Source organism: Aethalodelphis obliquidens, unplaced genomic scaffold (assembly GCF_003676395.1).
Source record: "Aethalodelphis obliquidens isolate GAN/ISIS:26980383/991018 unplaced genomic scaffold, ASM367639v1 scaffold13, whole genome shotgun sequence".
In the NCBI taxonomy this organism is placed as follows: domain Eukaryota; kingdom Metazoa; phylum Chordata; class Mammalia; order Artiodactyla; family Delphinidae; genus Aethalodelphis; species Aethalodelphis obliquidens.
Window position 1 is genome coordinate 32,307,859 of NW_020837957.1, and position 26,362 is coordinate 32,334,220.

The 26,362-nt window shown below is 35.5% G+C and overlaps 1 protein-coding gene across 1 annotated transcript in view; it reads right to left on the bottom strand.

Annotated features, from left to right (window-relative positions):
• Positions 1-26,362, bottom strand: part of DPYD (dihydropyrimidine dehydrogenase) — an 811,158-nt gene that overhangs the window by 136,062 nt on the left and 648,734 nt on the right. Inside the window, exon 19 of the mRNA XM_027114432.1 lies at positions 12,537-12,679. Coding sequence (XP_026970233.1) covers positions 12,537-12,679 — 143 coding nt within the window. The remainder of the gene's footprint in view (positions 1-12,536; positions 12,680-26,362) is intronic.

The following is a 26,362-nucleotide window of genomic DNA, read 5'->3' on the forward strand; positions in this document are numbered from 1 at the left end:
TCTTAACTGAATGCATTAAGAGCAAGGAACTTGAGACACTGGTTGGCAAGATAAACAAAACAAAACACTACATATTAGACAATGATATAGAGGTATACGGCAGAACTGTTCAGCTTCAATTTTACCACACTAAGAAGAGATCCCACTGACCTTCCTAAGGCAGCTCTCAGAGCTCAGTTATATCTTTGGTGCAGAGCCCTAGGTGTCCTGTAGTGCAGTTACTGCCTAACAGAGTCGTCCTCCCTCTTCCTCTACCTTAGACACATCCTGTATCAAGATCAGAAAGTGAATAAACAAATCTTCACATTTCTAATCTTTGAAGATGGTTAGAAATAAGACGTTTTCAAGGCTACTCCGTAAGAAATGAGCTAGGTGTTCATATTTTAAATACTGCATGTTATACCCAAAACAATATTTTTAATAAACAGGACAGGTGAAAATTCATATTTGTATGACAATTATTTGTAGTGCACAAAGGCATTTTCTTCTTCATACTTATTTCTTCTCTCACACAAGAGAAAATTAACTCTGTAGTATGCTCTAAGTAAAAATAATTTGTTAAACACACATATTGCAAAATTGCAGGATTTATTTTAATTCACAGAGTAAAATGTCTTTTGGAATGTTCTAATGTAAATAAATCCAGGTTACCGTGACCAAAAAAAAAAAAAACAAGAAATGAAAGAAAAGAGAAGAAAAGTGATAAAGAATTGGGATAGCACATACAAAGCAAAATAGTAGAGTACAAAATTGAATGTCAGGCCTGGGAACTCCTAGGGAGGTAGGTACTTATGAGAAACCAACTGTGAAATGTCTTTTTGTGGTCTGTATTTTCATTTTTTCTTGTAAGAGAAATATTTAGAATCTTTGTGGTCTGTACTTTCATTTTTTCTTGTAAAAGAAATACTTAGAATGGCACAAACAATCTATTCTGATCTGAACTCTTGGGGAAAAAAATTCAAATATATTAAGCATGTGATAGAACTGAATGATTCCGGAAAGGGATTTGTGTTAGTCTGATTTTTAGATTCATATCTAATAACATTTTTGTTGTATAGAAAATTGATGACGATGTTCTACCATTAACAGAACATGTACTGGGAGATATGTTTTTTTCTAGAAGTGATGGATTTGTGTTGATAAAAACACATTTTTGGAGACCATCATCCTTGGAAACAGTAAAAAAATATTTGCAAGGCAAGGATGAGGGAGGCTGGCTGCAGCCCTAGAAGAGAGGAGAGTTGAATCACAAAGGATAAAAACCATAAATTAAAAGTGAACCATGTGCTCTGGAAGTTCAAAGTAGAAAGGGCCCACTGAGCATTTATTTGCTCCTGGATTTGTGGAGAGAGCGAAGGGGTATGGTGTCAGACTGTGAAAATGTAAAGACCTTGTCACTCTTTAATAGCTTCCCATTAAACAGAGAATAACATCTAAAATTTTTATCGTGGCGTACAGTACCCCACAGGAGCCACCTCTGCCTGTGACTGCCCCTTCATCTCCTATCATCCTCACCTCCGCTGTGTCTTTCTGTCCTGAAACAAGACAAGACTGCTCTCACCCTTGTGCGCCAGGCCTTTGTATTTATGATCTTGCTCTTCCTTGTGCCAGGAGGACACTTTTCTCCCAGACCTCTGCATGGCTGACTTCTTTTTTTACTCATCCGAATCTGGGCTCGATTATCGTATCACTCCTTTGAGGGGGCTTCTAGCATGCAAGGTTCCTAAAAGCATTCTCAGTTGTCTGAAAACATCCTTGTACCCTTGGGGCTAGAACTATGCCTGGCACATAGTGGGCACCCACCATGTGATAAATGAAGATGTCATCTGATGTGAGTTCACTGAGGACATCATTTCCCTTTTACTAAATATCATATCTCAAATACAACTAAGATCACATCAACATTTACTGGGAAGCTACATCAATATGCTATTTTTGTTGACCTTATTGTGAATTAAATCCCTCCACAGCTTTTCTACAAAATCTTCTCTTTGCCATAGTTACCTCTATTTTAGATGTATAATTAAGTTTTTGCACCCAAGGATGTGTCTTTATATTTATCAACAACCAGCTTTATCTTCTTATACGGTATGAGTCACATATGTGTCTCTTGCTTTTCCTGAAGCTACATTGGAACTTACTCTGCCTCCCTATTTCACGTTACTTAAAAATTGATTAACTGGATTTCTACGTTTTCCCCAAACAGAACTCAGGAGCCCTAAGTTAGTCAGCTTTCTAGAAATCTCATGATTTCCTTTACTCAGCACATGAGAAAATTTATTAGAATTTAAAGTAATTTTGGAAACTGAAGAATTCAGGGATAAATTATTTAAGAAGGAGTAAGCAGTTCACCTGGAAAATTATAAGACTGGGATAAAAAAATGATACACAGGTGTAGTTCAAGAGTTGAGAATGAATCATCAGTTAATAAGTCAAGGACAGAGCATGCATTCACGTGTTTGTGAATGATGATGAATTTCTTTTTCATTTTCTAGAACAATTTCTTGAGCACAATAACATGGACGGTAGGAGACGCAGAGACAAATCATGGGATAGAAATCAGGAAACATGGTTTCTAATCACACCGGTTAGCCAACTGGTGAAACAAAGTTAAGGTAATTACAAATTTGCAAATCTACAAAATGGGTTAAAAATGCTTATTGATATGCCCTGAGCTTTGTAAGAGCCAAATGAATTAATAACTAGAGAGGACTTTTTGAAAAACAGATGGTAATTCATCATTAATATTCTTTACAATATATTTGCTATGGCCTAGCATTTTCTAGTAACTCTCTATTCAGTCTGAATTCTGAACCCTAACTTAGTACCAAAACGAGTCTCTAAAATATTGAGGTGGATTTTTAAACAAATACACAATTATACACATCTAAATTAGTTTGGGTTTTTCAAAATAATGTTGGTGGATGTTGGCACTGCTCAGAATAATTTTGTTACACATTTTTTTGAACAGCTTATTAAAGTCAGTTTATGGACTGACAGAAAAGGAGACTCATGACTTTGTATACCTAACTCAGTTCAACAACCAACGTTGTTCACTTGGCTTGGCTCTCTTTAGCTTTGTTTACAGGAAATGAGATCCATTCTCAAAGTATGAAGAGTAGTTACTGATGGTATTGAAAATACATTAGCTCCCAAGTGACTATTTCTAATAGTCATTTGGGTGGATAAGTTATGGAATGATTATTAAAAAATTAGTTATGTTAAATCACAATTCATTTCAAATGATAAATTGATAAATTGGAAAGATTCAGAGAAAACCAACAGAGAAAACACAATGTTTGGAAAATAATATGTGAAATAAGAATATCTAAACAACTAGGATTTTTTTTTTAACTGAAGAATAAAAAGGTAAATAGTAGTTTAAAACTTTGGTCAGACATATGAAGATTCTTTGATGAAGAAGTGAAACTAGTAATTAACCATAGCTCTGCATACAATGCAAAAAGGAAAAGACAATATAAAGGATCTGGCCAGAGTCAGGAAAAAATTTAGCCAAGGAAGTTTATACAAGATCAGAAATTTCATATGGCTAATTGCAAACATCTTAGCTAACTCATGGTTATTTTCTCACATAAAATAGACATTGTGTGGTAGAGTTACTTTTTCTTATAGTAAAACTGTCATTCAAAAAGATTAGATTTAATTTCAATTAATTTCTTTTGAATCTAGATATTAATCTTTCTATCAAGTGGCGAATGTGTAATCATTCGAAAGCCTAGCAGGTTTCCATTTAATTTCCTCTGTTTGCTTATAAGCAACATTGTTGCACCGCAATCAAGATACTTTCCAAAAATTAAAACCTCTTCCATTAAAGACACCATCCATTAAAGTAATTTAAAATAATGCAATAACTGACACAGTAATTTGAATTTCACTGAATGGATACTACTTTTTTCCTATATATTATTCTACAAATATAGGGTTTCTATTTTTTAAAATAACTACTTGCATATTGTTCTTAACACTGTACATGAAACACTCATTAAAGCTAGGAAACAAGAAACTGCATAGTGGAAAGAAAAATGTGTCTATTTTAACTAGCTATGTGAAATAATTCTGATGCCATTTAAAATAACTTTGAATGGTATCAACTATTCTTCCTTCATGTATCATAGCCTGACTTTAATGATGATGATTAATGATGATTAAATAAAAAATAAGAAATAATTGAATAAATATATTTTCCGCTTACCCAATAAGAATTTAAAATATAGTACGCAAAATTTTTACCACCTAAAGACCCCATCTATATAGTTGAAGCACTGCCGTCTTCCTGTGCATTATGACCAAGAGAGAATGTCCATAATGCATCTGCACTCATGTGGAAACAGTGTCATCGTGCTGCTTCAATTACCTCTTTTTCTCTAGTTTCAATAAAATAATACATCTCTTGATCACATTAAAAAATTCCATTTAGCTTGAACTAGCTCCATCAGAGCAGCTAATTATTGTCAAAAATTGATTTGGTTATATAACTCTAGTGAGTGTCTGTCACATGACCATGACTCACAGCAAATGCCCACTATACTCCCTCTTTCTCCTGTATTTCAGGATTTTCTATTAACTTCAGTGAAACCCATACAAAAGAAATGGAATAAAAAAACCCACCCATACAATCTCAGTGAAGGCACAGGTCATAATTGTACATGAATGAACTTCCTATAATTTCTGATGTCCTGAATCAAAGTCCTTAAAAGATTGAATTGTAGTGGCAATATCATTAAATTAAATTATAGAAACCCAAAGTAATTCAGTGAAAAAAAAGGTAGCATAGTACTTATATCCTCTATCTATATACAATAGAGGAGAGTGAACATTTTGTGATGAAACCTATTACTAAAAGCAACTGACTCCGTCTGGGTTTTGGTTGCAATAGAAATCCCTAAATAGTTTTTATTAACAGAAATTGTAGACTAGTACTTAAATCAGATGAAGGGGATATAGAATTCATTCTGAAGGCTAGATCTGGGACAAACAACTTAAACTACAAGTTTAAAAAAAAAGCCAGTGTTAATTTATTAATCTTTTCAAACTGTTTTAAAGGGAAATTATTCAAGTTGTTTATTTACTATGCTTTTCCTGAATAACTAATTGGCAGGCAGAAGCAAACTTCCTTTTTTCAGAGTAGCCTTTCAAAAGATTTAAGACCTCAAGAGTTTATGAAGAGCTTGAGAATGTAATTTAACAAATAGGTATTTATAAATTTCAGTGTTCGGTATCTTAATTTTTTTTTTTTTTTTGCGGTACGCGGGCCTCTCTTTGTTGTGGTCTCTCCCATTCCGGAGCACAGGCTCCGGATGCGCAGGCTCTGGACGCGCAGGCTCTAGACTCACAGGCTCACCGGCCATGGCTCACGGGCCCAGCCGCCCAGCGGCACGTGGGATCCCCCCCAGACCGGGGCACGATCCCGTGTCCCCTGCATCGGCAGGCGGACTCCAAACCACTGCGCCACCAGGGAAGCCCGGTATCTTAAATTTAATGATAATTTTCACTTAGAATTTTTATAGATCTAACTTGCATATTCTAACTAATGAGAGCCTATCAAAAAAGATGAAAAATAAGATTTCAAAGACACTGGGGTTCACTTAAATAAATTAGAAGTTAGTTGGGTTGACTGACAAAGTAATAAGAGCAGCTACCCAAGAATACACACCCATAATTAGTTTTGAACCTTATTTCTTGGCCAAAGTGTTGCATGTGGTTCTGTTGTAATAGTCATTTTTACTCCAAAGTTGTTCCAGGGAAATGATCTGGAATACTCAAATTATTGTCTAGCCAACTCCTTAGTTTTTATATAAAACATTAACTGAAGCATTTTTAAGGTAGGGTTATTGGATGCTTTACCACTGAAATGTTAAAATCCTCAGCAAAGCAAGTTGTAGAATAAGGTAATAGAAATAAACAGTGCCAATGAGAAATGGTACATTCCTAAAAATTGTAAGAAGACTTCAAAAAGCAAAAAATTGCCCATTAAAATGCAGCCTAGGGCTTCCCTGGTGGCACAGTGGTTGAGAGTCCGCCTGCCGATGCAGGGGACGCGGGTTCGTGCCCCGGTCCGGGAAGATCCCACATGCCGCGGAGCGGCTGGGCCCATAAGCCATGGCTGCTGAGCCTGCACGTCCGGAGCCTGTGCTCCGCAATGGGAGAGGCCACAGCAGTGAGAGGCCCGCGTACCGCAAAAAAAAAAAAAAAAAAATTGCAGCCTGAAACCTAAAAGGCATTTTCCATTTTTAAACTGCAAGGTGGTCTAAAGTATTTTGTGATTTTTATATTTCAGTTAAACTCTCAATTAGCAAAAATTTAAGCAAGTGATGCTATAACCTAAGTATTTTAATTCAATAAAAATTTCCCTGATTCCTCGCCTTCAGTTTTTTATACAAATATTACCTTTGCAATGAGACCACTTTTTCACAGCACATATCATCTTACATACCGGATAATATACTTATGTTTCATATTTATTATATTATATCTTTGTCCTCACTAGAATGTAAGCCCCATGAGGTGATGGACTTTTGTCTGTTCTACTCACAGAAGTATGTATTCCAAATTCCTAGAATAGTGCTAGGCATGTGGATTCTCAATAAATATTTACTGAATGAATAAATGAATGAATGCTTCTCTGTGATGCAAACTGATCAACAAGAAAAGAATGTTCTATCACACTTATCAAACTTATGAAAAAAATTTTAGCTTTCCATTTGTGAAATGTCAATACTTTTTCTAAAGTCACATAGAAGGTCATGGTTATTAAATTCACTTAAAAATTGAATTTGAAATTGCTACTTTGAGAATAAATCCTTATTCCAGTAGTGCACTCGCCTAACTACATAGTTTATTTATGTACATCAAGAAATTCAGAATCAAAATGTTTAATTTATATCACTATTTCTGTTTATTACTTCTCTTTCTAAACTCCAGTATATCAGCACCATCACACTATTTAAATACATATCATCTGTCTGATTATGTCTTGTAAAAAAATGCATCTTGTCAGTACATACTTTACATCTGAGTGGAAACAGAAAGCTAGGTTTGATAGTATTCCACCTTAAGTTATGTAAGTGGATGAGCTCTTCAAGGGAAATATTATAGAATCAGAGAAGGGGAATGAGGTGGGCAGTTAAGAGCCAGTGAACAAATGGCAACAGAGGAATGGGAAGGTGATGATGGAGGGATTTAGGGCCTTGAGGTGTACAAAAAAGATTTGAACCAACTGCCAGAGGGAATTTGATGGGAAATTTTTTTTAAAAGATGAATAAAACCATGCTTACCAGCACACCAAGGCCCAGCTGACATTAAACACTGTGAATTTGGAGTAAATTCAATTGGCAAAGTTACCTGAATTTCTCTAATAATATTCAGCATCCCAGAAGTATAGAAAATGAAAGGTTAGATTAACCCAGGACTAGGGAGTGGAACAGGGTAAAATTCAGTTACAATGGAAGAGAGATAGAAATATTATACATTCTCCACCCCATTCAAATGCCAAGCCAAAATTGTATATTCAGGGATTTTCCCACTCATAACTGTCCTGAATATATCTTAATACTGATTTTAGTTCAAACTTTAGCTAAAATTGGTTTAAAAATATTTTCCGGCTGAATTAAAACGTGACTAAAGCTAATGACACATAATTGATACATAATCTGTAATTTTATGTCAGTAAAAGCCTATGTGTGGAAATTTACCTTTTTAACAACATCAATTGGGAGTCAATATTTTACATGGCTGGGAAGTTTCTGGGCCATTCCTAGCCAGAGCTGAAGGGGCAGTGCTTTGGCAGCCCCTTTTTAATACCATGTTGACCTTCTCATCCCCTCTTAATAATCTGGTTTAAAAAAATGACGGGCTTGGGCTTCCCTGGTGGCGCAGTGGTTGAGAGTCCGCCTGCCGATGCAGGGGACACGGGTTCATGCCCCGGTCTGGGAAGATCCCACATGCCGCGGAGCGGCTGCGCCCGTGAGCCATGGCCGCTGAGCCTGCGCGTCCGGAGCCTGTTGCTCCGTAATGGGAGAGGCCACAACAGTGAGGGGCCCGCGTACCGCAAAAAAAAAAAAAAAAAAAAAAAAAGATAAAAGATGACAACTCGAGCATACTCATTTAAAAAATACATTCAACAAATATTTAATGTGTTTTTCCTATACCCTGGTCAATACATCAGATGACCAGTGTTCTAGGATGAGGCCTGGCATGAAAAGATACATTGAGCCAAACAGATTTCCTCTTTTGAAAATCTGAGCCAACAGATACTAAGCTGGTGAGGTATTTCATGTAGAAGGTGGAGCTGAAAGACCACCATGTCGAATGGGTCCATGATGAGCATGTGCTAGGCAGAAGTTCAGAGGAGGCAGGAACAAGGAGTAAGTCCTGAAGACAAAGGATTGAACAGAGCTACAGATTCCTTTGAGGGAGAAATCACATGGCTCACAAAAGAGATGGAAAAGGTCTCTGCCCAGAACTGCCCCATTGGTTCTTGCAGTTCCCGTCTCCATTCACATATAGAATACAATAGGCTTCATTTTCTTCAAGTGGTTTGAGTGAGTCTCTGCTTCTTGATCCAAGATGAGCCTAAGCAGAAACTGCAATTTGAGCGATTATTTTACCACACGTTTTTATGAAGACACAAAGTACTCCACATATTTATATGTGTCCATAAACTGAGTGCACATCTGTGTTTGGAACATATCATGTTATTTATTTTTCTATGTTCCCACATTTCTTCTCTTCTTTGAATCCTTACTCTAAGAATTAACTTGTAGCCTGAACATATAAGCTTTGAGTAGATGGGGAAGATCTGCCTATTACTGCTACTCCACCTTAGAGGTTCTGGGAGGGGGACAGGCGGTATGACCAGTTGGAAGAGCATTGGCTTTGCAGTCGAGAAACTCAAGGTTTTAGTTCTGGCTTTAGCGCTAGTCATGTGACTTTGGCTACACTATTTTCATCCTCCAAGCCTAAGATGATGTCAAAGAAGTATAAAATGATTTCACTCTCAGGTAGGCATGGAAATACTGTATCTAGCAGTAGCTAGAATCAGCACACGGTAGACAGTCAACAATTACCACCCCTCATGTGTGACTCGCCCAAGCTTACATGTCTGGAAATGAGCAGGAGTCCTTTCTGGAACCCACTCATAATGCATTTTTATACTTGAGTTCATGTATTCCTCCATGTTCATGAAAACAAATTCAGGTGATATTCAACCCTAGACATCCATTATCTTCCAGATTCTTCTTGAAGATACTGCTCTGTATTTTCCCTTCATTTCTGATGCCCACAAGTCCCTTCTTTTACCATTTCCCTTCTTCTTAAGGAAATTCCTTCAGTCGTTCTTTTAGTTATGCTTCCTGGAAATAAATTCTTAGTATTTCTTGAGTTAAGAATGTCTTGTTTTATCTTTCCTTTTTGAAGGAAATAGGATTATGGGTTGATAGTTCTTTTCTTTCAACAGTTGAAAAATTTTGTCTCACTTTCTGGACTTGATGGTTTCTGATGATGAGAAATCTATTGTCATAGTTGTTTGCTCCTCATAGGTAAGATGTCATTTTTTTCTTGCTGTCAAGGGCCTTTTGTCTTTAGTTTTCAGAAGTTTGATAATGATGTGTTTTGGTATGGGTTTCTTTGGATCTCTCATGTTTGAGATGCATTCAGCTTCTTGAATCTTGTAGGTTTATTTATGTCTCTTACAAAACTTGGGAAGTTTTCAGACATTATTTCTTTTTCATCCCCTCCTTCTGTGACCTCTCCTCTGGCACTCTGATAACATGAATATTACAACTTTTGTTACACTCCCACAGTTCCCTGAGACTTTGTTCATTGTTTTCCTTTCTGTCTTTTTTCTCCCTGTTTTTCAGATTGGTTAATTTCTACTGCTCTATCTTCCAGTTCACTGATTATTTCTTTGTCCTCCCCATTCTTTTGTTGAGCCCATCAACTGAGTTTTGTATTTGTTATTATATTTTTCAGTACTGAAATTTCCATTTGGTTCTTTATAACTATGTCTTTTTTGAGACTTTCCATATTTTCCATTTGCTTCAAGCCTGTTTGTAATTGCTTCTTAGAGCAACTTTATGATGTCTGCTTTAAAAATCTTCATCAGATCATTCTAAATCTCTGTTACTGCTATCTTGGTATTGGCATCTATTAATTGTCTTTTACCATTCAGCTTGAGGTCTTCCTGGGTCTTGGAATGATGAGTGATTTTCAATTAAAACGTTGACATTTTGGGTATTATGCTAAGGGACTCTTCATCTTATTTAAACCTTTTGTTTTAGCTGGCATTTTTGGATACCATTCTGGTAGAGGAGGGCAAGGATGCTGCCTCATTACTGTCCAGATGCCCTACTTGTCCTCCTTTGACACCTGAGGGACATAACTCCTTGTTACTGCCAAGAGAAGATAGGAGTTCTGGCTCCCCTCTAGGCCTCATCTGACACCAGGGGGCTGTGACGGGGCGGGGACAGAGTGGCCTTGTTACTGCTGGGTGGTGATAAAAATCCTAACTCTCAGGCTTCACTGGTGGTGCAGTGGTTGAGAGTCCGCCTGCCGATGCAGGGGACACGGGTTCGTGCCCCAGTCCGGGAAGATCCCACATGCCGCAGAGTGGCTGGGCCCGTGAGCCATGGCCGCTGAGCCTGCGCGTCCAGAGCCTGTGCTCCGCAACGGGAGAGGCCACAGCAGTGAGAGGCCCGCGTACCGCCAAAAAAAAAAAAAAAAAAAAATCCTGACTCTCCATTAGACTTCCTCTGACAAGGCCCCGGGGGGGGAGGAGAAGGGACACCTCATTACTGTCAATGGGGTGGAAGTCCATGCCTCCCACATATGGGAGCTTATTATTGCCCAGGAGCGATGCTGGGTGCCTTGTTACAGCCTCCTGAGGCTGGAGGTAAGAGACCCATGCTTGTCCTTTGCTTGTGTGGACAGGTGTGGCGCTGCAGTTTTTAAGCTGTGGTGTTTGGCTAGAGAAGAGCAGTTACGGTCAAAAATTTTCTGTCTTGCTAGGCTGTCTTTTCCTGGTTCTCTGGCTAGAAAGAGTAGGGGTTTTTTGTCTGCACCTGTTGTTTCTGGGTGGCTGGCTTCTTTGGCTCCAAGTCTGGGATATATGAGGCAAAAAGAAAACTCAGGAAATTCTCCACTGTGTGGTGCCTTGGGTCCTGAGATTCCTAGCCAGACTGCCTTCTCCCCTCCTTTCAGAATCTCTTTATGTTCGTTCTAGATATATAAAGGTTTTTAATTGTACTTACTCAGAAGCATAGGGAAAAGTACACCTACTCCATCTTCCTGGAAGCAGAAGTACTCCTCCATTAGCATTCTGATATATGTTATTTCCACTTTATATTTTATAACAGGATGTTAATTCTGATTGTTAAATTGGCAACACAAGATACTGCACTCCACTTTCTTGCCAGAGAATATAAGTGATGCTAAACACTCTGCTCCCCAATTACCATCAATGTTAGGTAGTAAGCAGCCATATTAAAGTGGGATTTACCTCAGAGGTCACAGTCTAGTCCTCACATGAAAAATTTTACCTGGGTCATGTCAGACCATCCAAACCTGCATATCTGGTCCCTGAGAGAAATGCTTATGTTATAAAGTGCTGAGGCACTGTACTGCATCTATGTTGAACAACATTATAATATAAAAAGCAAGTGTATAAATAATAAAAAATTAAGTAATTTCTAAGTTATTTGTAGAGGGCTAATAAGAGTATGATGGGGCTTCCCTGGTGGCACAGTGGTTGAGAGTCCGCCTGGCGATGCAGGGGACACGGGTTCGTGCCCCAGTCCGGGAAGATCCCACATGCTGCGGAGCGGCTGGGCCCGTGAGCCATGGCCGCTGAGCCTGCACGTCCGGAGCCTGTGCTCCGCAGTAGGAGAGGCCACAACAGTGAGAGGCCCGCGTACCGCAAAAAAAAAAAAAAAAAAAAGAGCATGATGTACTACATCTCAAAGTATCACTTTATGAAGACAATGGATGATTTTCCCTCAGCTTTGTACCACAAGAAGGTAAACAACCAATTCACTTCTATATTTTGAAAGCTGTGATTTCTTTGCTTTGGCTACCAGGAAGTTCACAGTCAAGTTTGTTAATGCCTCCAGTACCATATGGCATAGATTGTGTGTATTGGCCTTGCCCCTGACTTCTTTTATTTTTCAATCAAGATTTTACTTTTACCCAGAGTTCCTCATATATTTGGGTTTTTTTTTTTCATATATTTGGTTTTTATCCAGTAGTACAGTATACATTTTGGAACGTGATCTCATTTATTTTAGAAACATACAGGTGAACAAATATGTTAAAAAAAAATAGAGGGTTTGTAAGCCCTCAAAAGGACAGGAAATGAACCTCAGGTTTGTTCTCAACCCGTAATAGAAACTTAATGAGTGCCATGCTTCTGATCCCACAAGGCCTCTTTCTCAAGAGACCCTACAAGAACATACTTGTCACATAATTTTCACTTTATTTGTTAGACGGAGTTTTGTGAAGGGACAGACAAACACAAGTACTACCTGGAGGACCGAAGCACCACTGTGGAGAAACTGAAGACCACTTTCAGCTGAGTCAATTCCACCAGTGGCCAAAATGGGAAATCCAGGCAAAGCGCGAGCAATGGTGGTCACAGCTCTCAAAGCAATAGGTCTGATGGCTGTGCCTACAGAAAATGAGGATGATCAATGGTTAGTATATTGACCACTTGAGCATATTGCCTTATAATCACTATCATGTGATGGCAGTGTTGTACTAGACGAAATTCAATTTTATCTCTACTTAAGATATATACGTATGTAATATACAAGCATTGCTATGTTTCAAAGTATGTTAATTTGTAAATGGATATGTACTTATTTTAAGGACTTTGATGCTATTATTGCATGCAGGCATGTTACGCAGTGGGTATAGCAACTCTAGGACTCTCACATAAAATACATACATATCACAATTTGATATACAGTAATGTGTAAAAGATTGTATGGAACACTTGAGCATCTGTTTTAAAAAGAACAAGGAATAGCAGATTTTGTAAAAGAAAAACAATCACATACAGTGCATAAATAGACATACAGCTCTGTTATGTTTCCGCGAAGTATAAAGCAGCTGGTGTGAATAGAGATACTGCAAAAACAAGCAAGGTGCTGATGAACTTACAGATTCCATATTGCATTTTACATGTATTTCCCAAAATCTGATAGTGATTTTACTCAAACATAGTAAGCCTAATCTAATTTTCAATACATTAGAACATTTTAATCAAGTTAAAGAGAATTTACTAGAATTCAGTAATTAGAGTATGCGTTTGAGTTTGTATACATTATTTAACCAAACATTACCAATACATTATTTGCTAATTGTCATAAAGGCTGTATGGATGGACAGAATACTCTGAGGTCACTTTTTACATGATTACACTGTATAAGGCTGCTTAGACTCTCAAGGGCTAACCCAACTGGGAGTAAATTAATGCTCTCGTAACATAGTAATATAATTTGATATTTCAGATGTACACTCATAAGTCAACGGTCCTTTAAAGGCATTTTCTGAAGTAAAAATAGTTCTTTTTGTGCAACAATGTGGCATTGCCTCAAATAAGGGCTCTACAAACAACAAAACAAGCAAAGGGTAAAATAAGCCTCATGTGGTGCATACTTTGGCATCTCTTCCACCACCACAAGCATCCTTACCAGCATTCTCAATATGTATTCATTGGTGCTCCTATTAAGGAAGCACAAAGAGCTTTCATTAAAATCAGCGGTTTTCTTTTTACCCTGTTCATTTCAGATGAAACTGAATTTACGTGTAAACTAATGCTTTAGCACTCAACACCAAAAATGTTTGTGGAAATGTCTACTTGGCGCTCCCACACCTAAAAAATCTTCCTCTAGATAGCAGTGTTTCTTAGTCAAGAATATTCAATGCTGACACTTCAGGATTCCATAACTGACATTTAAATACAAGGTAGTAAGTTAGGGCAAATTAGAAACTGAACGTCAAGATTCTATTTCTATTTCAAAATATTTATCAGCAACTTCTTCTTAGTCTATATGTTTTAACCATAAAAAAGGCTAACATAGTGGACAGGAGAATGCATGGAAAGAATACACACACATATTTATAGAAACATACCTTTAGCTATACTAAAAAGAAATTCAAGAGTAAAAGTTAGAGGAAAGCATTTTTAAAGGAAGTTGTAACTTAAATAAACCTTTTAGACAGACATACAGCTATCTTGGCATAATATAACTGATGTGTTCAATATATGCTAAGTTGATGGCTCCTTTACACACATGTTACTTTGAAGTAATAAAGAAATATTGGGATTCTTTTTTTTTCTTATTTAGTTGACCCTGGAGAGTAAAGGAAATTTTTGCTAAGCAGATAAATAATTTATTTCTAACTGCACTGTTAGAAGACTATCATTAACACTAAGGGGTAAAATTTCAAAGTGGTACACAGGGATTTGGCCACATATTCCAATTGACATTAATGGACATCAAATGGCAAAATCCCAGAACACAGCTTTGAAAATTTAACCAGTTACATTTAAAGGGCAACATTATTACACAGGTGTTAAAAAACATCAGCAAATCCTCAGTGGCATTTGAAGATGTTCAATTAGGTCAATAAGACATTTTCTATTTGATGTATTTCTTCTTTTCTAAAACTTTTCTAATATAACGAATGAACATGAAAACCTTTCAAACTAATAAAGGTATCTTTTCAAAAATTAAGGGTAATTATGTTCTCTGAGGAAATGGGATCCAAAAATGAAGAAATGGATCCTTCTGTTGCTGGGTAATAGTAAATTCAGTTTTAATTTCCATTATAAATTCCATTTGATTGGTTTTCTTTATAACTCAATTGATTTAGTATGAAATATAATCTACCTGTTCTCAGCGTTTTTATGGGGAATAGATTTTAAAAATGACTTTTATTCGCCATGAAAGGTTTTTGGAAGGAAACTGAAGGTATGTAAAAGGATCTTTTCAAATTGTTATACAGAAATTTCTTTTTAGTTTTAAAGTGACAGAAATGAAAAAATAATAGATTCAATATAAAAATAAAACTTTTGGTGTGAAAGAAATACATATATCGATATCATACGAGATTGTACATATGTTAATTAAAATGCATACAGATTTCCAGAATCACAGTTATTGAGATAAGAATTTTAAAAACTTTGTCACTGCTACAGTAATTAATGATTTTAGACCAAAGACCAGGGAGGAAGAAGCCAGTTGAGAAGCTCAAGGAATTAAAAGTGGACTCCATCCTAAAGGAAGCAACAAGGTTTAAATCAAAAATTGAAATCCTATAAGCTTAAATTAATTAATAGGCAACGTGCAATTTAAATTAAGCCTTCATCTACATGGGGTAACCAGATGAACCTGATGGGAAATTAATTACATCAAGCCTTTCTGTTTCAACAGTGTGGGAGGTGCCAATGAAAGTCAGCCATTCTGAATCCCCACATTTTGAAACAAGCTGCAGGTTCAAACAAACAAAAAGTGAACTAGACCTTTGAGTTCCAACATTGCTGTGAAGAGTCCTGATTTGTGCCAAAGTGACCCTAGCAGAAAACCTGGGGGACTAGAATGAACTTTTGGTATCTAATCAGTCGAGACCCTCCATATAGTCACATCCTAAAATGCAAATCAGTATGTTGAATTCATAGATCTTTGATAAACTTCACTTTACATTTGATTGATTCACGATCTAGAAAAACATTTCAGTAAGCCAGAGATGTTGAATTCAAAGGTAACCAATCTGAATTCAATGATTTTTTTTCTTAAGAAAATACTTTCTTATTTTAATTGCAATTTCAAAAATGCTACCATTAGTAGTAGTATTACATATTGATATGCAAGTAAGAATTAATGTATTATGACTTAGGTTCCTTACTCAGGCCTCATTTATCCATTCATCTGTTCATCTGTCTATTCAAGAAATATTAAGCACCTGTGCCTTCTTTTAAAAAAGAGGTAATTGTAACTGAATTGGAAAAGCTTAAAAGACAATCTCAGGTAATCAGTTTATGTTGTAACCATATTGTCACCCAGGGTGGATACCCAAAACACCAGCCTCAGTGATCTTAGGAGGTAATATGAGTTCAGTTATTCATTCTGTACATATCCCATTAGGAAAGCTTCACATTCATTTAAACATCATATATTTTATGATTGCTATTAATACAAATTCTAGAAAGAAGGGAATTTGAGGATGAATTAGTTATATCAGAGAGACAACAGGGCCAACTGCTTAGGTTCAAATTCTAGCTCCACTATTTACAAGCTCTGTAATCTTGTGAAAATTTCTTAATCTTTTCATCTATAAAATAATAAAATTATAATAACTTCACAGAGCTGTTTTGAGGATTAAATTATTTAATATATATAAAGGGCTAGCACATAATAAAGATTATACAGATGTTTGCTATTGTAACCTGTACTACCTAGAAGGACAATTGATTTCAGAGGGAGCATTTATTTAGTTTACTTTGTGCCTTTTATGCTGTTGCTGTGTGCTTAGTAATGCAAAGAAACCTTTTTTTTTTTTTTTTTATTGGAGACAAGATCGTGATGCCTAGGATGAAGAAACTTTATAACCTCTGCTCCCTTAGGAGAACCACACATCTCCCTCTCCCTTTTCCCCTCTCCAGCAGCTTTCATTTAGTGGTGTCATAATGTTGGTAGGATTAACTGACTCCAAAGCTAAAAATCTCAAAGGCAGACATCCATATATTTAAGATTTTATTTTGAGAATCAAGAGGTCCATGCACTAAATCAATATGCAAGACTTTTAATGACAACATCAGAAGTTGAGTTTATTGGTGAGAAGGAGGCAGAGCTTTACTTAGCATGACTAAACCCTTGAAGAGAAAAGACATTTTTAATGGGCAAGATAGTGTGGAACATATGCTAATTTTGGATAACTGAAATTTTGAATAATTGAGTTTAATTCTGTTTGTTTTCTGCTTAATCATTTGACTCCTAAGACAGCTACTGTTACAGAGTTAGTTGTTAAAGCTAAGTCCACAATAAACTCCCTGATAATGGCTCTAGCTGGCAATAAAACAGAATTGGGTTATAATACTCACTCATGCTCACTGTGTATACAAAAAGAAAATGTAGTTTTAATCTGCTTACATTAATTAAAATATAATGAATTAAGTGGATAACAAATTCCTTAGAAATTGAACTTTGTCTAATTGTTAACAGTCTTAACATCACCCAGAAGAAAAAAAATATTAGCAAATCAAGAATTTCAAGGATTTAGGAGTTGAGAGATTGATTGTTATAAAATAAACATAAATCAAGCACCAAAAATTTATCCTTTAAAACAACTTTAAGGTATTAATGAACCTAACATACTGATAAATATGTAAAGCACATATATACATATATATATATACACATATATACAATGGAATATTACTCAGCCATAAAAAGAAATGAATTTGAGTTATTTGTAGTGAGATGGATGGACCTAGAGTCTGTCATACAGAGTGAAGTAAGTCGGAAAGAGAAAAACAAATACCGTAGGCTAACACATATATATGGAACCTAAGAAAAAAAAAAAAGGTCATGAAGTACCTAGGGGTAAGACGGGAATAAAGACACAGACCTACTAGAGCATGGAGTTGAGGATATGGGGAGGGGGAAGGGTAAGCTGTGACAAAGTGAGAAAGTGGCATGGACATATATACACTACCAAACGTAAAATAGATAGCTAGTGGGAAGCAGCCACATAGCACAGGGAGATCAGCTCGGTGGTTTGTGACCACCTAGAGGGGTGGGATAGGGAGGGTGGGAGGGAGGGAGACGCAAGAGGGAACAGATATGGGAACATATGTATATGTATAACTGATTCACTTTGTTATAAAGCAGAAACTAACACACCATTGTAAAGCAATTATACTCCAATAAAGATGTTAAAAAAATAAAATTAAATAAATAAAAATACATCTTTACACATGGATTAAAGTCCTCTGAGAAAATTACCATAATTCAACTAGAAACTGAAGTACTACAAGGATCCAGGGTTATATCAAGAGATATGAAATCTAAAGAGGAGAAATGGGAAAAAGAAAACCAATTATTTTAAGTTGTTATTTTAGGTTTATTGAAAAAGCTAAAAATTTTCTTATGAACATGTTTTAATTTTTGTTGAATATTTCAAGATATTTTTTCTGAGCCTTCATGTCTCTATAGCTATTTATCTGCTTCATAACATATTCAATATATTCATAGTCGATTTATATTCAATAATTTGGTACCTAGCATGTGCCAGGCATTTTATTTTAAAGCAATAGAATTAATACTATTTACCAGAGAAGGGGCCATTTTCCTTTCTGAGCTTTTATTTTTGGAGTGATTTCCACAGCCTGACACGGAGACTGGGGCTTCATACAGTGTGTGATTTAACCCTTAGAGTGCTGTGCAGGTAGATGCTATCATCTCTGTTTCGTATGTGAAGAAAGGGAAGTTCAAGCTGAATAAAACTTGCTTTATGCCAAAGTTTAAACACCAAGTCTCTGTGACTATCAGAGTCCATACTTTTCAGCTGCTACTGAGAAATGACAGTGCAGCAATTATGACGAGGATCACTTGCACATTGTCTTTGCCTAAGAAAACCAGTATCAGTATCGTCTGTGGTCTAATGCTCAGAGCACAGGTTCTAAAGTCCAACCAATTAGGTGTAAGTCTTTGCTCTATTACTTTACACAATTGTGACTCTGAGCAAGCTCCTTAGTTAGCTTCCTAGAACATCAGTTTTCCCTATCTGTGTAACAGAGACATCAATAACAATAATATCATAGCAACTTGGGGACTATTACATGATACAATTTGTGGAAAGCACTCGGCACAGAGCCTGGTTCATAGTATATATAAGCTAATATTACTATCAAAGCCAGAGAAAATTGATCAGAAAAATAAGCATTCACTATAAACATGTGGGGATAAACACTTAATACTTAGGGGGTGTTAATTAATCTCCTAGATATTAAATTTGGAGATCCTAAGTCATTTCATTTCTAAAAATTATAGTTTGAGTCTATGATTGTAAACGCATATATTTGTGTGAATAACTCTTTATTAGATGTATAATGCAATTGCAATATCTAAATGTATATGTCTTATCCAGAAACTCTATTTAGAGAAATCTAATCCATTAGTGCATAGACATAAAGTTACATGTACAAAGATATTCCTTGAATATTGTTTCTTATAGCAAAACAGTGAAAACAACCTAAATAATCACTAGCAGTTATGCTAGTAAATAAATTATAGTTCATCCATGTATGTATGATATCACAGGAAACTTTTAAAACTGATGTGGAAATATCTCTAGGATATGATGTTATGTGTTAAATGACAAGTAGCAGAATAATATATAGGGTGTAGTCCCATTTTAGGTAAAAAAATGTATGATTACATTTAGTATGTGGGCATGTAAATGCAAAGAATGTTGAGTTTTAAACTGCTAATAGTTATTTCTGGGGAAGAGGTTGAAGAGGAACTTTCAAGTTCGATATCTATACGTCCATATTATTTTATTCTTTTAGGTAAGAAAGTGTTTATGATTCACTTCTGCAACGAAAAGTGACTATTTTTTATAATGCTTCTAAAACAATACAGGAATAGACATTTTCAGATTCTGTGCTGTGAAACATTTATATATGGGATGTGCAATGATCCTATCCTCTGTACATTCAGAAGAGCACACTTGGTTCTATATCTAATATTTTAAGTAAAATATTAACAAACTTAGAATATATCCAAAACAGGGTGAATAGAATGATCTCTCTTTCTCTCATTCTCCCCGCCCTGCACATACACATATACACATACACACACATAATGGGATGGACCCAGAGATGGAAAAAGCCTATGAAACGTTTTGTTTGGAATCAAAGGGTAAGCAAAACCAGTAAAGCAAAATTTCAGTATGTCAGTTTTCTGAAGTAGTTTAGGATATGGTGATTTAGAAGAACACAGAAAAGCAAGAAAGTGCTTCACACATGTCAAATTAAGGATGTCGAGTTATGTTACTAGTGTATGAAACTTTAATTTTAACATTATCTGCCAAAATAAACTTTATTCCCCATAACTTAAAATGCATATGTATATATATATGTATATATAATATACATATATTATATATAAATAGTTTATTATGTACAGCTAATTCCACTGTTATGGTGCAATAAGATTGATTTTGAAATAAAAATTTTTTTAAATAATATGTGTGTGTGTATAAAATGGCTGAAAGTAATCCCAATAGTTGTTCTTCAAATATTTAAGGGATAACCATAAAGAAAGGCTTCATTTATGTTTTCCTCAAAAGATAACGAGAACAAGTGGTTAAGAACACACTATTGGTTTTATTGTTATTTTAATCATTAATTTGTTGTAAATTCAGCAACAGAAGTAGCTACATTTGGATGCCCATATCCCTTAAACCTAAATGGATATTTGGCAGGTAGTGGCAGGTAGGATGCAATAAAAAAGACATCTGTACTATAGAAAATATTGAATTAGATGATCTCTTCCAATTCAAAATTCCAGGATAATATGAACTTTGTCATGGTATTTTAAGGAGCAATTTTATATGCTCTGTGGTTTCCCAGTAGATACCAGTGATGAAGTTAACTTATAAAAGGATTAAGTATGAGTTAAAGTGAAATTTTGACATGCAATACATTCATTATAAAGACTCCTCTTTTGAGTGCTTTCTAATTGCCAGGTGTTTTCCTAAGTGTTTTTTCATGCATTGTCTCAGTGACATTACTTTAGGTATTTTTTTGTCCTCATATTCTTAGATTTGTAAATGAGATCGTAAGAAATAAATATCTCACCCTCAAGATCACTCAATGTGGGTCCAGTATTTGCATCTAGGTGTACCTGACTCCTAATGCCATGCTCTTAACCACAATACTATATTTCTTCCCTATTTTAATTATTTGCATATTGATTAAGTTATAGAGAGAGGAGTTAATAATTGTTACAAATAATAAAGGTATGTTGTCCACATATGATAAAACCAAGAATATTGGCATTATATTAATTGTTGGCTAGTAACTAGATAGAAACGATAATAGTTAGTAATTGTTCTAACTAGAGAGACCATATGACCTGGTTTGCCCAGGAGAGTTCCAGTTTATCACACCTATATTTATTTGTAATTACATGATGTAATTATAAACTGCATCCTCTTTCACTCTAAAAGTAATCTAGTTTGTTTAATCAATTATAATGATAATTGTATCTAGGAATTATAGCACAAAGATAATTATGGAAGCAAAGTGAAAGTTGATTTAGAACAAAACCATAATCTATGAAAAACTTAGAAACTAACTACACCTTCCAAGACTCAAAGGATGGCATGAAGAGATAAATTTCCTTGAACTTGTTACTAGAGGGAAAAATATATGGCATTCATATGTGATATCTAGGCATAATTAGTCTATATGTTCTTTCTGTTTTCAACCTGTAGGTGGCCACCACAAGCTACACTTATTAAACAACTCATTAGTAGCATTTTCAATACTGTCATCTTCAGATAATTAGCAATTTATTTAAATAACCAATTTCTGTAGAAATAATTGCCATGAAATGCCCTGAACCTACTTTTTTCATAAACTATAATAAAAGTGTTAAGATAATCCCTGACATTTGCAAATGCCATTAGTTCACCTTTCCTTTTGATAGTGCTATGGCATTATGTTTAAACAATTACCCGATAACACAGCAGTTTAATGAAACAGTACAGTAAGCACATTCTTCAATATGGCCAGCGAGGACATTCAGATTTAGAAAGAAATCCAGACATGTTAACATAGAGGAAAGACACACAGACAAAAGAAAAAGGATTATTGAAATAAGTACATTATTGCTATTTCCAACTTGGTTTACTTTTCATAGTAGATGCTACAACATATGTACTCTCTTTGGAAACAAGAATGGAGAGTTTTGTAAATTGATTCATGTAATTGGATGGTGTCAGTTAAAATCGTATGAATCTATGAATATGTAAAATATACTCATCATATTATTTGTTCAGTAACCTCCACACACAAGAAACAAGTAGGGAATTTTTCTTACTCTCATTTTTCATGTATTTGTGTTTTTACTTACAAAATGGTATAAATTATCAAAGTAGAGTCATCAAGGAAAAACTATAAATGGCTTTTACATCTCAGATGGTATTTAGCATTTAAAATGGACCAGGGTTTCTAATCTCAGTTTCTTCCTTGTGATTCGACTCCCTATTTTAAGAACTATTGATGAGGGCTCATAGTGTGTTTCTGAGTTACCAGAGATAAAACTCTCTGAGACCGTCACAGTTTTTAAGCTGTTGGTCTTCAGATTGGGATTGACACAGACACACTACTATATATAAAGTAGATAACTAATAAGGACCTACTGTATAGCACAGGGAACTCTACTCAATATTCCGTAATGGCCTATACGGGAAAAGAATTTTAAAAAGAGTGGATATATGTATATGAATAACTGATTCACTTTGTTGTACACCTGAAACTAACACAACATTGCAAATCAACTATATCCTAATAAAAATTTAAAAAAAAACAACTAGAATTCAAAAGCAGTGACAATATCATTTTACGGCTTAAAGGAAATAATGCTGAGAACCTACTGAATACCAGGTGCTCTGCTAAGTTACTTACACATTATTTATATCTTCACAGGTCACATATGCATTATCCTCCTTGTACAGATGAAGAAATTCAGGCTCAAAAAAGTTAAATAGCATATGTATACAAGAAAGGCAGGGTTGTGTAGTAAAATAACACATTATAGCAATAAAACAATTAGTTCACAATGTGACCATAAAATTCATTGATGGGTTTGAATTTGAGGGCTTTTCTTTATTTCCAGATTACCATATGCCTCAGTCCCCCCCCCCATAAGTACTTCTGGCAGTACTGTAAGCTTATAAATATAATGAATTTACCAATTAATATATGACTCTTTAAAAATACACATATTTCCTTAGAGAAGAGATTCTGAACCATGACAGACTTAGCAAACTTGGTGTATAAACATCTCTCATAAGATTTTGCCTAAGGATGTTCAGGGCAGATGTTATCATACGACATAAAAATTTCACAGTCTATGTGTATTCAAAAATGGTTATTCGAAGAGGAGAAAGAGAAAGATTAAAATGACGATGATAATGTTGATGAACCAGAACTAGGCTTTGCTCTTGGAGAACCCAGGACAATTACAAGGGGGCATTTTTCTGAAGATATAAAAAATAACAAAAATTTTCCCACATCCACTAGGATCATATTATCTCTTTCTTTGTAAAGCCATGATTTCTTTCCTCTCTGAAATTCTGTACTCTGTTTACACTGTGGGTGGTTCCATGGTCAGGGTGTCCATGGTAGCACTTGACCTACTGCCAATCTATTCCTTTTATTCTCACTCTCTTTTTCACTTTACAATAAATTACATGTGTAAATCTCTGGGTCTTGTGATAAGGCTGCATTCCACAGTCTGCTGAAACCCAGGTTGTACAGCAAGCACTAAGGTTTTGTTCTCTCCTCTGGGCTGGACATCTCTCAAAGATATTAATGGGCTTTAACATATTTTTTTATTGAAGTATAGTTGATTTACAGTATTATATTAGTTTCAGGAGTACAGCACAGTGATTTGGTACTTTTACTGATTATAGTCCATTAAAAGTTATCAGAAGAGAATCGGTTAATTTTCTGTGCTATACAATATATCCTTGTTGCTTACCTATTTTATACACAGTAGTATCTCTTAATCCCATACCCCTATTTTGCCCCTCTCCCCATCAGTAACCACTAATTTGTTTTCTATATCTGTGAGTCTGTTTGTTTTGAATATACATTCATTTGCATATACATTCGAGATATAAGTGATATATAATAGTTGCATTTCTCTGTCTGACATATTTCAGTAAGTATAATATTTTCTAGCTCCAACCACGCTGCTTCAAATGGCAGAATTTCATGCTTTCTTACGGCTGAGTAATATTCCATTGTGTATATCTCACCTTCTTTATCCATTCATCGCTTTTTTTTCTTTTAACATCTTTATTGGAGTATAATTGCTTTAAAATGATGTGTTAGTTTTTGCTTTATAACAAAGTGAATCAGTTATACATATACATATGTTCCCATATCTCTTCCCTCTTGCGTCTCCCTCCCTCCCACCCTCCCTATCCCACCCCTCTAGGTGGTCACAAACCACCGAGCTGATCTCCCTGTGCTATGCGGCTGCTTCCCACTAGCTATCCATTTTACGTTTGTTAGTGTATATATGTCCATGCTACTCTCTCACTTTGTCACAGCTTACCCTTCCCCCATTCTCTAGTAGGTCTGTGTCTTTATTCCCGTCTTACCCCTAGGTACTTCATGACCTTTTTTTTTTTTTTCTTAGATTCCATATATATGTGTTAGCATACGGTATTTGTTTTTCTCTTTCTGACTTACTTCACTCTGTATGACAGATTCTAGGTCTATCCACCTTACTACAAATAACTCAATTTCGTTTCTTTTTATGGCTGAGTAATATTCCATTGTATATATGTGCCACATCTTCTTTATCCATTCATCTGTTGATGGACACTTAGGTTGCTTCCATGTCCGGGCTATTTTAAATAGAGCTGCAATGAACATTTTGATACATGACTCTTTTTGAATTATGGTTTTCTCAGGGTATATGCCCAGTAGTGGGATTGCTGGGCTGGATGGGAGTTCTATTTTTAGTTTTTAAGGAACCTCCATAATGTTCTCCACAGTGGCTGTATCAATTTACATTCCCACCAACAGTGCAAGAGTGTTCCCTTTTCTCCACACCCTCTCCAGCATTTATTGTTTCTAGATTTTTTGATGATGGCAATTCTGACCGGTATGAGATGATATCTCATTGTAGTTTTGATTTTCATTTCTCTAATGATTAATGATGTTGAGCATTCTTTCATGTGTTCGTTGGCAATCTGTATATCTTCTTTGGAGATATGTCTATTTAGGTTTTCTGCCCATTTTTGGATTGGGTTGTTTGTTTTTTTGTTATTGAACTGCATAAGCTGCTTGTAAATTTTGGAGGTTAATCCTTTGTCAGTTGCTTCATTTCCAAATATTTTCTCCCATTCTGAGGGTTGTCTTTTGGTCTTGTTTATGGCTTCCTTTGCTGTGCAAAAGCTTTGAAGTTTCATTAGGTCCCATTTGTTTATTTTTGTTTTTATTTCCATTTCTCTAGGAGGTGGGTCAAAAAGGATCTTGCTGTGATTTATGTCATAGAGTGTTCTGCCTATGTTTTCCTCTAGGAAAACATATTAATGGGCTTTAACTTTTTTTTATTGAAGTATAGTTGATTTATAGTATTATATTAGTTTCAGGAGTACAGCACAGTGATTCGGTACTTTTACTGATTATAGTCCATTAAAAGTTATCAGAAGAGAATCGGTTAATTTTCTGTGCTATACAATATATCCTTGTTGCTTATCTATTTTATACACAGTAGTTTGTATATCTTAATCCCATATCCCTATGTTTTCCTTTAATCCATTTAGAGTTTATTTTTGTGTATGGTGTTAGGGAGTGTTCTAATTTCATACTTTTACATGTACCTGTCCAGTTTTCCCAGCACCACTTACTGAAAAGGTTGTCTTTTCTCCACTGTATATTCTTGCCTCCTTTATCAAAGATAAGGTGACCATGTGTGCGTGGGTTTATCTCTGGGCTTTCTATCCTGTTCCATTGATCTATTTTTCTGTTTTTGTGCCAGTATCATACTGTCTTGATTACTGTACCTTTGTAGTATAGTCTGAAGTCAGGGAGCCTGATTCCTCCAGCTCCATTTTTCATTCTCAAGATTGCTTTGGCTATTTGGGGTCTTTTGTGTTTCCATACAAATTGTGAAATTTTTTGTTCTAGTTCTCTGAAAAATGCCAGTGGTAGTTTGCTAGGGATTGCATTGAATCTGTAGATTGCTTTGGTTAGTAGAGCCATTTTCACAATGATGATTCTTCCAATCCAAGAACATGGTGTAGCTCTCCATCTATTTGTATCATCTTTAATTTCTTTCATCATTGTCTTATAATTTTCTGCATACAGGTCTTTTGTCCTAGGTAGGTTTATTCCTAGATATTTTATTCTTTCTGTGCAATGGTAAATGGGAGTGTTTTCTTGATTTCACTTTCAGATTTTTCATCATTAGTGTATAGGAATGCCAGAGATTTCTGTGCATTATTTTGTATCCTGCTACTTTACCAAATTAATTGATTAGCTCTAGTCGTTTTCTGGTAGCATCTTTAGGATTCTCTATGTATATAGTATCAT